The 13,504-nt window shown below is 44.2% G+C and overlaps 2 protein-coding genes across 2 annotated transcripts in view; both read left to right on the top strand.

Moving 5' to 3' along the window:
- Nucleotides 1–9,377, top strand: part of SFMBT1 (Scm like with four mbt domains 1) — a 77,915-nt gene extending 68,538 nt beyond the window's left edge. Inside the window, exons 17-21 of the mRNA XM_065845897.2 lie at nucleotides 842–1,017; nucleotides 1,767–1,945; nucleotides 2,127–2,372; nucleotides 2,896–3,024; nucleotides 3,875–9,377. Coding sequence (XP_065701969.1) covers nucleotides 842–1,017; nucleotides 1,767–1,945; nucleotides 2,127–2,372; nucleotides 2,896–3,024; nucleotides 3,875–4,015 — 871 coding nt within the window. The 3' untranslated portion in view covers nucleotides 4,016–9,377. The remainder of the gene's footprint in view (nucleotides 1–841; nucleotides 1,018–1,766; nucleotides 1,946–2,126; nucleotides 2,373–2,895; nucleotides 3,025–3,874) is intronic.
- Nucleotides 9,378–11,710: 2,333 nt separating this feature from the next.
- Nucleotides 11,711–13,504, top strand: part of LOC136105745 (musculoskeletal embryonic nuclear protein 1) — a 42,664-nt gene continuing 40,870 nt past the window's right edge. Inside the window, exon 1 of the mRNA XM_065845543.2 lies at nucleotides 11,711–11,922. Coding sequence (XP_065701615.1) covers nucleotides 11,748–11,922 — 175 coding nt within the window. The 5' untranslated portion in view covers nucleotides 11,711–11,747. The remainder of the gene's footprint in view (nucleotides 11,923–13,504) is intronic.

The following is a 13,504-nucleotide window of genomic DNA, read 5'->3' as shown; positions in this document are numbered from 1 at the left end:
GAAACCAAACAAAATATTTTTTTTCCTCTATTCAGCAAAGTTGCTGTGTGCCTTCTTTTGTCACAGTAGTGACACCGTGGATATCTGGACTATGATGATATAGCTCTTTTTTCCAGTACGTTAACTAGATCCTTGCGGGCCTGAGACATCTCTAACAGATATCAGCACGTGCCAGTAGCTGCGCTGGGAGAACAAAGCAGAAATGATGAATGACTCCAGCAGATACTTCACAGTGTGGCTCTGTCAATGTTGTGGCAAGGCTGAGGAACAAAAAGAAACCTTTTCTTAATTTAAATCAAACGAGCAATATGTGGAGTCATGACAAGCGACTGTCATGATGAATTGTTCAGCAGTTAGTGAAAGCTGACAGTAGTTCGTTTGTTTGCCGTAGTAAGTGCGTAGAATGGTTCACTAGAAGCCGTCTGCTGTTGCCTTTTCTGGCTGAATTGGTTCTCTCCATCTTGGTTTTAGGGACCAGCTGTCTGCATCACAGTGGACACTTCTGCAGTCCCATAAAAACAAAGAACAAGCCATCTGTGAACCAAGAAAACATCTAAATTCTGGGATAGTCCTCTCAGATGGTATTTTATAGTCCCTGGTAGGGCAGTGTTGCTGTGTTAGTGCTGCGGGCATCTCTCTGGTGCTTTGTTTCTTTGCTTGAGAGTCTGTCATGAGAGACAGGACTACCTGTCTCATGGACTTCTCAGTCCATGAAGTTCCTCATTGCTCAGATTTTCAAGAAATTTGATCTCAAAGCAGTATTCTTGTACACCCGTTAATGAAGTACTTTTATCCTGGTGATTAGAGGATTCCTGAATTATGACCATATTTTCAATGCTAGGTACAAAGGGAAGAGCTACCGTGCAACTGTGGAAGTTGTGAGGACGGCAGATCGGGTGGCAGATTTCTGTAGAAAAACATGCATCAAGCTGGAATGTTGTCCAAACCTCTTTGGCCCTCAGATGGTGCTGGATAAATGTTCAGAGAATTGCTCTGTCCTGACAAAGACTAAATACAGTGAGTAGATGATTTCAAACCGAGGTGGGCTTGGGGTGCTATATTTTGGGTTCTTCTGGCTTTAGCTCCGGAAGGAATCCAAAATACACTGTTTTGCTTACACAAGGAGCAGCTCAAGCACTACATACATAGGCCTACAAAATATCCATATGCCAGGGTGCATGGGAGAAAAAATTAATTCTATATTAAGTGGTAGAACCGTGGCTTAGCTTTTTATTCTGTGCTTAAAGCTTTATCTTCCTAAGACAACTTTTGGGACAAGAGCTGACTCCAATATTGTAATTTAAATGGCATTGTAATTGCTTTTAGCAGTTTGTTGTGGAACAAAATAATATACCTTCAAGCTCTTTTCGTAGCTTTTTAGGTTTTTAATCTTTTTAAAACTAACCATTTGACACTGTGAGAACAGTGCATTGAGGCCATGTGTATAAACTACAAAACATTACAAAAAGCACCGTGAAATTGGATCAACTCTAGGGCTGATGATTTTTGTCTGAAATCTGATCATTTGGGGCTTCTCAGAGACAGAGGAAGTAAAGCTTTATAGGGCAAATAAAATTGATTAGTAATTCTTCTTTACACCAACTTGAAGAGGAAAATATAGACATACTCATTTTGAAGTCTTGCATAATTGGGATTCCTGTTGGGAAATGTCCTACTGATTTTCCAGCCCTGATGACGGACAAACATATAACTAGTGACACTGAAGGTGCGTTTCAAAACGGTGCTCTTTTCTTCTGTTCTGGTAGCACACTATTATGGAAAGCGGAAAAACAAGCGCATAGGTAGGCCTCCGGGTGGCCACAGTAACCTGGAAGTAGCCATGAAGAAGCCAAATAAAAGACGGAAGAGACGAAAACATTTTTTTGTTCATAAGAAAAAACGTTCTTCTGCTTCAGTGGATAACACTCCAGCTGGATCTCCCCAGGTATGAGACTTCCTACAACTTTGATACAGTACCCAATCTTTGACCAGCTTCAGTTCAAACAATAAACTGTTAGTTCCTTGTAGCCTCAAATTGCAACTGACAAATCAGTGGCAATTGTAGCTATTGTCCTAACTTCCTATTTTTATTTTTAATTTCATCACTCTTTTTTCTGCCTCTTCAGGGCAGTGGAGGAGAAGAGGACGATGACCAGGACGAGGTAGATGAAGAATCTCTGACGGAGGATAGTACCTCAGAGCACCAAGATGAGTTGCTTGAGGAATCAGAGGTATCGGAGAAGAAATCGCTGTCATCCTCTCCTACACAGAGTGAACTGTCTCATTCCCTGGCTCAGGACCGAGACAAGCGGAAGAGGAAGTTCAGGACCTTTTCCTTTTCTGATGATGAAAATAAACCTCCTTCACCAAAGGTAACTTCCAATGTAGTTTTGTGTGCCTGCTTGCTTGCTGTTAGGCAGGCACAAATATCTTGGGAGAATGAAACGTCATATGTGTATTCTCATTAAATACTCTGTTACGCCATAAAGGGCATTGTGAAGACACTACAGAGTAATCAAAAATCATTATTTTTATTACAGTCGCATTACAGAACTGTAATAAAGACTAAACAGAAAGCTGTAAACAGAATGGTGAACTTTACACTTCCCAGCTGTGAGCACTACTCTTCGTTCAACCTGAGCAGCGACGCGGTGTCAACCAAATCCTGGGTTTAGACTCCCGCTTGCTGAGAGATCTATAATATTGCTATAGCCTCCACCCTAACACAGTGTTGTTCTGCACGTCTCTGCTGACCAAGAAACCTCTACAATTTGAGCTCTCATTACAGCTTTGTTTGGCAGCTGAATGTTTGAGTGTGGGGAAATAAACAGGAGTGTTGATCCATTGCATATGTAACATTCTGGGAATTCTTTTTGTGCTGGGTGCCTTGACTAGGACATGAAGATGGAAGCTGCTGAAAAGCTGCAGCTGGACAGTAACCCTCTGGAGTGGAGCGTGGCTGACGTCGTGCGATTCCTCAAATCCACTGACTGTGCACCACTGGCAAGGATTTTCCTTGATCAGGTATTATTTTCTGTCTGTTAAAATGTTAAATCTGTCACTTTGCTTCTTATCCTCTAATGAATCACAAAAATAAGCTCGTTTAGATTTTATAATAGGGTTTTGAGGAAACAAACACATGCACAACCTTCCACAATTTGGGCGAGGAGGGTTAAGGGAATGGCCAGAGTTCTTCAGGTTTCTTAGTACTCAGTGGAGAATGTTTTTGTCTCTGGGACATCCGAATCCCAAAACTACAGAGAATACCTGCAGCCAAGCAGCGTGAAGGCAGGAGCCTGTTTCCTTGGAGATACAGTTTTGCCCCTTGTGTTGACTTTTCCAAACAATAAATGTTTTCCATTCTGCAAACTAGCTGCAGATGTATTAGCTGTACTAGCTGTGTTGTACAGCTGCACAAGTGAACATTTTTGTGTTGAAGTAACATAGTGCTTGCATCTTGGATAAAATTTGCCATTATATAAAAAATAATCTATTCAAAACTGTATTACTGGAACTGGTGATGAGCATGGCTTCTGATAGATGTTCCAGAAGATGCACTTTTCCTTGTAGAACCTCTGTTTCTCTAGAAAGATGCAGAGGTTAGGTAAAGTGGCTTTCTGCATTAGATTTTCTTTTTTTAAAATAGCGTCTCATGAGGTTCCGTCTCGTAGTCAGTGAATTTGAGCTGACGTTTTAAGAAAGGAGTTACTTTGTTGTGAGAAAGAGAGCTTTTTCTTGTTAATCTGCCTGGAGTGGCATGAAAGAAATGGCTAATTCACAAACGGTCATGAATTTGAAATTACAGCAAGTCAAAGCTGAAGGAGTCAGGAAAATCAAAATGCAAAGTCACTCTGGAGTTTTTGTCTTCTGACAGGAGATCGATGGCCAGGCACTGCTGCTGCTGACCCTGCCCACCGTTCAGGAGTGCATGGACTTGAAGCTTGGGCCAGCTATTAAACTTTGCCATCACATCGAGAGGGTCAAACTTGCCTTTTACCAGCAGTTTGCTAACTGAGGAGCAGCCAAATTGAAGTGGACCTTTGAAGCACAACTACAAAAACATGCTCCTTTCTCTCTAGCAAGGAAAGCCAAATGAAGTTAAACTGGGGCCCTGGTGACCTAAGAGCATCTGTCAGCCTCGGTTTTTCACTTTGACAAAAAGATGACAACATCTGGAGCAAAATGCCAATGCAAACATAAGGGGCTACTCTACCAGCTGCCAGCTCGGGAACACAATAGTCTCTTGCTCTATGGTTCCCTTTTTTTAACGTGTTTTTTAATGATTAAAGTCTCCTCTGGTGGGAAATGACATTTCAATAGTTCTGTTGGCACGGAACTTTAAAAGGAGAAACGGATCCTGTTTACGTTAGCATGTAAGCTGCCAGAAATAACCTTTCTCTGTTCCTGGTGATTCACAGAATCCCTTTCCCTCCCTGTGGATGAACACTTGCTTTACCACAGCACTGGCTTTGGAATGTGCTCTTTGCACATTCGTGTGTTAATGTTGAGTTTTTTAATGAATTTGTTCATTGTTAGGACAACAATGTGGCCAAGGGGTTCTGAATGTACAGTATAGCAGGAGTGTGGTTCCTTTTGGTTTTTTTGTTTGTTTGTTTATTTTGGGGTTTGTTTCATTGTTGTTGGGTTTTTGTTTTGGTTTGGTTTTACTACCTCTGTAGCCTGAACAGTAGAAGTGATGAACTAACAAAGGAGGGAACTACTTCTTCTGGACAAATGGTCTGTAGCTGCACAGCAGTGTCTCTCTTCTAGGATGTCAGGAGTACCAACCAGTGTCAGCATCCAGAGCTGCTGCTCCAAAGCTTTAGCTGAAACCTGTGTAGGTTTGACCTGGCTGTTTTGTTTTTCTCAGATGTCAGAAAACTTAATTATTTTGCACTTCTCTTACAGACAGGCTGTAGGAAAAAAAAAAAAAAAGAAAAAGGAAAGAGAAAGTGCCTCTGCATTTTCTATATTGTGGTTGTCAGATAAAATTTATGTGGGGTATTTTTGTTGTTTCAGTTGTGTGAAGTCATTTCCTTTTGCTTATAGCAAACAATTGGGCCATGCACACAGACCTGTCAGCAGACTTTTGCTTTGCTACCTGACTGTCTTTTTAGATAACTAAGAAATCTGCCATCAATAGAGGACTGCAACTTGGCTTTGCCAGTGTTTGCATACTGGCAACATCTTGTGAGCATGACTTTTTAACTATTTATAGCTGCTCAGGATCAGACTTGATGAAAATTGGGGGGGGTGGGGGGTTGTTGCTTTTTTAAAGGAAGAGAACCGGAGGGACATCTAGTTCCATCAGTAGACCCACAGCAGTATGAACTGCTGATTTTAATTTTCCAGGGCAATAAAACCCAGTCAGCCACTTGTTGTAGACCTGTGCTTTACTCTTCAACTAACAGAGCTTACCTTACTTTCCATTAAAGATGTGGGAAACTTGCATCAAGCTCAAGATCTGCATCAAATAAGCATTAGGTTTCAGGTGACTAGCATTCATTCACTCTGCCTGTTCTCAAAGTATTTGGAGGAGCACAGGCAGGAGCTCTGTGTGCAGCCCTGGTCCTTTATCCTCTGCTCAAATACATTTTTGCAGAAAGCCCCTGGCACACTAAGGCATTTGAGGTAGGAAGGTGCTCACTGCAGGAATTTGTACAGGAAAGATGCATTTGCTGGTTTCTGATAACAAGCAGATCAGTTCCAGCGTCTCTTAGGCCTGATGTGATGGGTCATTCTGATGCTGTGAGCTGCAGGATGCAGCCAGGAGGTTGTCTGTAAACACAGCTGAGTTTGCATGGGGGAGCTACCTCCAATGAAAACTGTAGAGTAAGCAAAGCAAAATAACTGGGGCATATTTCTTTTGCCCCTTAGAATAACTGCCTAGTCAAGGCAAAGCTATTTATGAAAGTGCTAAAATGAGATTTTTTTTTTTTTTTCATTCCAGAGTCAAAACCTAGATGTCAGACAGTTTACTAGCTGAGTATTCTTGAGGGAGGGAGGGCAGTGTGTAGCTAGGACAATTTTTTCTCCCAAGTTCTAGACAGAGTCTGAAAAGAACTGAATTGAAATCAAAGTGCCCCTTCTTCTCCACACCAGATACATAGCCAAAAAATGACATTTTGGCTCTTCATGTTGTGCTTAAGATATCTGCCTGTACTCCATTCCTTTAGGACAAGCTCAGTGATAAGCCTGGAAACATTTTTGGAAGGAACATTGCTGCTTTGCTGTCAGCATCTTGTCTTGAGGAATTTGACGAGCAGAGAACTGCTGGACTAGATGATGATGCTTTTGGATCATATTGGTCATTCTTCAGGGTTTCCAGAAATCTATTGCACTGATGCCCAGCAGAATCGACCTGCCTAACTAAGAGATGTTGCTTCCACCTTTCCCCATGGACAGGTAGATGTCTTTTCAAGTAGTTGTCAAGAGAGACCAGAGCCTAAAGGGTAATTTAGTGAGCCTGTTAACACAGCACCTAGGGTTTTGAATACAAATGTCATACTTCTTTTTCTCAGTAAACAAAGCAGTCAGCGGTTTCAGAGGTTAATGCGATACTTACTGGTCACCTTTGGCATGTTTTATAGGCTGGATTTTTCTGCCTTGTTTTGGGAGGCACTGACAGTCTGGTCCCAATGGGATCTTTTTTTGTTGAGATTTTCAAAAGGGATGTTTTCATTATTTGTGAAATGTTTTTATGCTGCACACGGGTACTGTACACTCTGTTTCCTGGAAAAAAATGCACTCTGTTTTATTGCTGGATTTAAAAGGGATAATTGGGGCTTTGTCTTGATGGATGGTGTTTCTACCTGACTCCTTTTCAAGTTTCTCTGTGCATGGCAGATGACACAACTGCACTTATATTTGTTTATCGTATTCCAACATGACTTGAAATCAGCTCATGTGCTGTTTTAGTTGTTCTGATTCTTCGAAACTGGATTTTGGGTAGCCGATGACTGAACCTTGGCTTTGCGCAATACCAATGTGTCACCAGCAGGAGTTGCTGGGACTGCAGTAATTTAGGCTTCAGGGATTTGTGCTGTACTGTACCACATCCATTCACCGTAAGATATGACAAAGCTGAAGTCTGGGAGAAAGACAGTGGTGTCTTGCACGAATGTCTTCAGTACAAGAAAACAAACCCTCCATGGGGCCTCGTGTACTGTCGATGTGGATGGTAAAAGAAATTTCCCTTGGCTGACCCATTGAGGGTTTGTATTCTTGCTTGTCTTATTTTCAGATGCATTGTACAGTCTTGGTTTTGCACATCATAGCTTTAGAAACCTGGTGGTGCCTCCAGGTGGGACCGGTTCTGTGCTAAGCTTAGTCCTGTGAGGCAGAAAGATTTTGGTGAGTTACTATCACGTGCTTTCTGCACCAGCACGAGGAGGCCATAATAGAGAAGTATTTGACCTCCAAAAATGTCATGGAAGGTTAATGTGGTAGAACTATCGCCCAAAGCACGAGCAGCTTGCAGTCCGTCCTAAACTGAAAGCAATCCTTCCAGAAGAGGAGAGGTACAACACTGGTCTTGGTGAATGAAGACTACTTTCTTTTTTTCCTAATGCTAAACATTTCTGAAAGTTGCTCTTTGAGGAATGAAATAAAAGGCAGATTCCAGGAGTGTTTGCAGTCTCTCCTGGGATTAAGGGAAACAGTACATGCAGAGTCGCGAGTGGTTGTTAAGATTTTTCTCTTGTCACAACTTTGAGCAGTATTTTGTCGTTGTTTTAGGATTTGCTAGCGTTTGATCTTGATTCCAATGATGCTTTAAAGGAGGGAAGGAGTATTTAGCTGCTAGGTCCACAGAAGTGTAAATATATTTACAGTTGATTGGACTGAGCACTCCATTGTTCTGTATAAACTACAAAGACTTGGTATGTTGTTAGCAAAAGGCAAAGTGGCTTGTGAGATTTTTTGAATGTAATGGAACAGGCTTCAAAACTACCAAGCTCAAACTGGAGACTGGATACCTTTGGACCAAATCTGTTGTTAGAGGAGAAGTTAATAGATGAAGTAGCCTTACCGGAAAGCCAAAAATACCGTGATCCTCTACAAAACTGCTCTTTAACCAATTACACAGTGGCAGACTGGTTACTGCCTACTGTGAGCTCAAATTATCTAAAAGTAACTAAGCACAAGACACAGGCTCTGTCTGGAGACTTCAAGTGTTGGCTGAAGGCTCCGTTTTAAAGGGACGTTGTGCTGAACTGAGCCCCCATGGCAGGGTGCTGCCAACCTTCCCCAAACATGCACGTAGCCTTGTTTTCAGAGGCAGCCTTTTGGGTAAAGGACTAGAAGGGGACTTGAAAACACCAGATACAACAGCCTCTTTTATTCGTATGTGTTCTAAAATAAGAATAATAATAATCTGTATGAAATACAGCAAAAAATGAGTTAAGGTTAGTGACACTTTGTCTCCATGGACATTTCTAGCTTCCTTAAGGTCGCAGCTGTTGTTCTGAAATGCACCAGACATACAGATGGACATTTTGGTGAGAAGACAAAGTTATTCTGTTAGGTGCAAAGCCAGCGGTGTTTGGCTCAGCTTTAAGCCATGGAAGCGAGCAGGTCTTGCACTGACAAAGTTCGGAGGCAGTAGGTCTAACTGACTTAGCACAACCACGGGCACAGAGCCCAGGGAACGCCCTCTGGCCTTGCACAGTTCAGGAGGAACAGGCCTTCTGCTCGGGACCCGGGGACAGCTCACTCCAGTTGTGTCAATGAACAATGAGGTCCGGGCACAAATGAATTCTTGCCCGCTCTAGAAGTTGTTGAACACCAGTTTCCAAGAAACCTTGTGGAAAAAAAAAAAAAAATCTGGAGGTGTCATGTTTCTCCTCTGCTCTTTCATGTCTTTGTTTAGTTTTTATAAATTTCTGTCTAAAATAAATTTTAAATAATCTTTATAGACAATCAGAGGCCTTCTAGGAGACTCTACCCTAAAGGGTACCTGCTCTCCATCTGTGGGCCTCTTTCTTTTACTAACTCATTGGAACTGATGCACTTTTCCTGTATTTTGCCTTTTTTAATTAGCTGCTTGTTCTTAAACAAAGATTTAAATGCATATTGTGTTGTGTCCCTTCTTCTTGTTGTTTTATCTTTGTTGTTTTATCTTTCTTTAACTTTTAAATATATATATATATATGCAGTGAGACTGAAGTACTACATGGAAGAGAAACATGCACAAGAAAATATGCCTATTAAGTCCCACCATTGTTTGAGCAGCTGTAACAATTTAATCAGAAGATTTTTTAAAAAATATTTTGGATGGATATTTTGCTTGTTTTGTCTGTAAATAGTGTACATAAGTTTGTGGTATATGACAGTTTTAAGTGGTTGTAAGAAAATTAAAAAAGATACTTAAACTGTTATTGATGGCTTTGGTGTTAATATAATGATAAATACTGCTGCTTACCATGAGGAGTTTTCCATCTTGCAAACCTGTGGGGAAAACTGTAGAGCGTGTTCCATTACTTGCATAAAAGGTAACTGCAGACCACGTGAATATCACTCGCACGGGCTTCGTGTTAAGAGATTGGTTGTACAGAGTCCCCTCAAATGCAGGAATCCTACGTCTCTGAGCCTTCTGCTGAGGTGACAGATTTTGTGTTTCACAGGATGCTGGAGCTAACAAATGGGAGCTGGGGACAGAACCTGTGAATTGAGGTAATTTTCTTTTACTGCTTTCTTTGAACATAAAGAGCTGCCTGGTGCAGTGCAAAGCAAACCTTGCAGATGCTGCTTGCTGCTTCTTCTGGATGGTTTTGTAGAGTTTTACATTGTACCATCAAGTCAACATTTTAAAAAGAGCTGGCTTTACTTTCTCTCAATATTTTGAAGGTCCACAAGATGTTTCAGAAGCAGGTCAGCCTTGCAAAGTTTCCTTACTTGGTGTTCCAACATACTGTCCTCGTGTGCTCCTGAATGAGCACTTATTGCTTGGCTGCGCTTCAGTTGTCTTGAGCTGATTTTACACTGGGTGCAGAAAATGCATAGGAGTGGGATGAAACTGATTTGTTTAGTGCTGTCTTTAGACATCTATAAATATGTAGAATTTAAGGTAAACCTTTTACTTGCCTTCACAGAGCACTGTCTATTCACGAGAAATATGAAGGCTTGTGAATAGCACGTTTCAGGAGGCAGCATCGTCTTGTCTACCACAGGTTTCAAAACGGCTTACAGAGTCACAAGGAGCTGAAAACCCTTGAAGAGGTATTTTTGGCTGAATTATTTAATGTATGGAATATGGAGTAACACAACGCATAAACCCTTCAAGTTGTCTTTACAGGTTCATGTCTGAAACAGAATTTTTGTCTATAGAAGATATTGAGTAAATCTTTAACCAATGTAAGTGCCCGGGTCAGGGCACATGTGTGGAACATCGAATGTTCAGCAGCAGCCGTGGAAACTGAAAAACCACTCCTGAGTCACAAGGAAATAGGTCAGACCTGTGTTTAAGGTGTGGTGCTTGATGGCTGTGATCCCTGTGAGCAAGGGGGAGAACAAGCAACCTATTTTGATCCTTGCCCTTTCTTTTAGAGAACTATTTGCATTCTTGAACTCTTGATTTTGATGCAACTCAAAACAGAGGAGTGCTGACTTGGGTTGCAGAGGCACTGGTCAGGGCATTGTGCTCTGTCAGTCATAGAACTGAGAGCATTTATTTTTCTAGCTGCAACTTCTATACGTCTGTGGCACAGCCCAAATATCAGAGAAAACACTGCTGTGTGCCAGTACTGTTCGGTATCGCCTGCCAGAATGTACAGTCATGTAGGTGGGTTTGTAAGATAAATGCAACAAATGTTGTTATTTGAACAACTGTTGCTTCATGTGCTCTGCTTGGTTTTCTGATAGGCTTAAACATGTTGTACTTCCTGGGTTGTACTCCTAAGTGAATTAATATTTAGACTGGGATTTTAATTATTTAAAGAAATTCAATAAACAGAGTAAGAAAAAACTGCAGTGCAACATGACCTCGGTGGATCCCGCACTAAGAACCTGAACTTGAGAGCAGCTCTGCCTGGTGATTAAGAGGATGCCATGTGATGGATCAGTCAGACTCGCTGCTCAAAAGGTGCATTTTCTAAATAGAAGTGCTGACGTATTATGTTTTATCCATTGTGCCATTGCTTGCCCTTTTAAAAGGACAAATTTTTCTATTTTTTTTCTTTCTAGTTTGATGTCAGACTTGCCAGAGCTGCGGCTGTTGGGTGATCACAACCTCGGATGCAGCGGTTCTGCCCGGGGTTTGGGCTGCTTTGGATGCTGGAGCCAAATGGCGTTTTGGGGCTGCTCCAAGTGTGAGGGTGTGAAGGAAGCCCAGGCGCGCTCGGAGCTCCCTGCCTTGCTGCCGGCTCCTGTCAGCGCGGGGACTGCGGAGTTACTGCGCCTGGAGCCCGCGCCAGCTCCGCTCTCCTCCCGGGAACGCTTTTCTGGTGGGACTGCTTGTTCTGGGCTCTGTGTTGGTTTTCCCCGGAGGGGGCGCCGCCCACGGCAGACAGCCGGACACCTCCCGTCCTTCCCCAGCGCCCGGTCCCGGCGCGGGCAGGACCGGCCCCGCTGAGGGACAGACGCGGAGCGGCTCCGCCGGGCCCGGCCAATGGGAGAGCGGCGCGGGCGGTGACGCGGCGGGGCGGGCGGCTCGGTGAGGAAGCGGGCGGGGGGGCGCGGCCTCGCCCGCCGGTCGCGACGTCGCCGCCGCCGCCATGCGCCGCTGAGGCGGGCGCTGGCCGGGCCTCGCCATGGGGGCGCCGCGGCCCAACGGCAGCCTCGGCCTCACCGAGGGCCCCCCGCAGCCGGGCGGGGGGGCGGCGGCGGGGCCGGGAGACCGCGGCTGCGAGAACGGGGCTCTCATGGACAGCTTCGGCATCTTCCTGCAGGGGCTCCTGGGCGTCGTGGCCTTCAGCACCCTCATGCGTGAGTGGAGCGGGGGCGGGCCGCGGCCTCCGGGCCTCACCGGCGCCGCGCGGCCTGGCAGCGCCGGGAGAGGGTGGGCTGCGGCCGGCCGGCCGGGCACGGGCTTGGTTAATTGTGCTGCGACCTCGCCGCTGTGTCCCGAGGCCGCCCGGGGGGAGCGCCGTGCTGTCCCGGGCTCCCGGCCGGGCCGTGGCGGCTTCAGGGAGCGCGGCCGAGGCTGGTGCCAGGTGAGCTGGAGCGGGGCCGTGAGGTGAGGCTGCGGGACACGGCCCGGCTGCCCGGGGCGGGGTGCGCCGCTGTTCCCCGCACCCCTGGGGTCCGTGCCCCGGCTGGGCTGTTTGGGGCGTTAGCGCCGTCCAGGAACGGCTGCTGGGTTCTGAAGACACATGTTTTGGCTGAACAGTGTTCTGAGATTGTGTTTCAAGTACTTCAAGCAAATGCACTTTTTGAAATTTGCTTTCCTTTCCAATTTATCACTTTTGGGGGTGGGCATGTAGCCTGCCTGGCATACAACCAGCATGATGCGGTGGCGTGTGTGTAATCGCTTGAGTTTAGAATGTACAGAAGAAGAGGGTTAGGCCGTATCAGTTTTACTGCAGGTGTACCGTGTCATATTATCAATAGCAAAGTAACACAGGCTTGTTTAAACCAGGGCACTGTGTTGCGTGTGCTTAGAGCAGGTACTGCACCTTGGGGTTGGTGCTGGCAGTGAGCTCATGTGGCTGTTTACAGCAGCTCAGCTGGTGAGCAGTAACTTGTTAGGGTGCTTGTTTGATTTTGGTAAAAGGTTGGAGGCTGTAGGGTCTCCAACCCTGCCTGCTCTGAGGGAATCACAAAAACCTGGAATAGCTCTGGTAGAGTTTTCTCTCTGTCCCATACTGTACTTTGCGTCTTTTCTGTTGAGGAGCGTAGAAGCCCGGTGCTATTACTCAGCCAACGATGAAGTTGCTCTTAACAAAATACAGGGGAGGGAGAACAGGGCATCAGCTACAAGTATTTTACAAATTGACTGATCTGAAGACTAAGATCCTGTTTACGTTAGAATTGCACATTCATGCTAGCATCATACTATTACGGTTAAGTCAGAAGTTTGCTAACATGCTATATTTGCATAACTTAGTGCTTCACTCATGGTGAACAACTGCATTGCTCTTGTGAAAACTAAGTATGTAGCAGTCATTGCTATGTTACTGAGTGACAACAGTAGTCACTGCTGTAACATGTGGTCAGTCAGAGCATCCTGAATAATTAGAAGTTTTAGTTGTTTCCAGACAAAAGTACCTCTCTTTAAGGAGATTATGTGTATGCATTGTTGGTTTTAGAATGAGGAGATACAAATAGACAGTTCTTGTGGATTGTCCATCAAATGATGAAAAACTGCAGATGTTATTTGTCAGGATGGTGTCTTTTTTTCTGGAAATGGTATCACTTATTTTTATGCATTTTACAGTAACACTGCAATACTCAGTGAAGACAAGAAAAAGTGAATACAAAGAGTATGTACTAAGAAAATAAAAGCCTGGTTGTTGGCTGCCCTTCCTGACTTTCGTTAAATATTTTCTAAACCATGAGCTATTAGAAG

Source organism: Patagioenas fasciata, chromosome 10 (assembly GCF_037038585.1).
Source record: "Patagioenas fasciata isolate bPatFas1 chromosome 10, bPatFas1.hap1, whole genome shotgun sequence".
Classification (NCBI taxonomy): Eukaryota; Metazoa; Chordata; class Aves; order Columbiformes; family Columbidae; genus Patagioenas; species Patagioenas fasciata.
The sequence above is the reverse complement of the archived record's forward strand: the minus strand, read 5'-3'. Positions and strand labels throughout refer to the sequence as shown.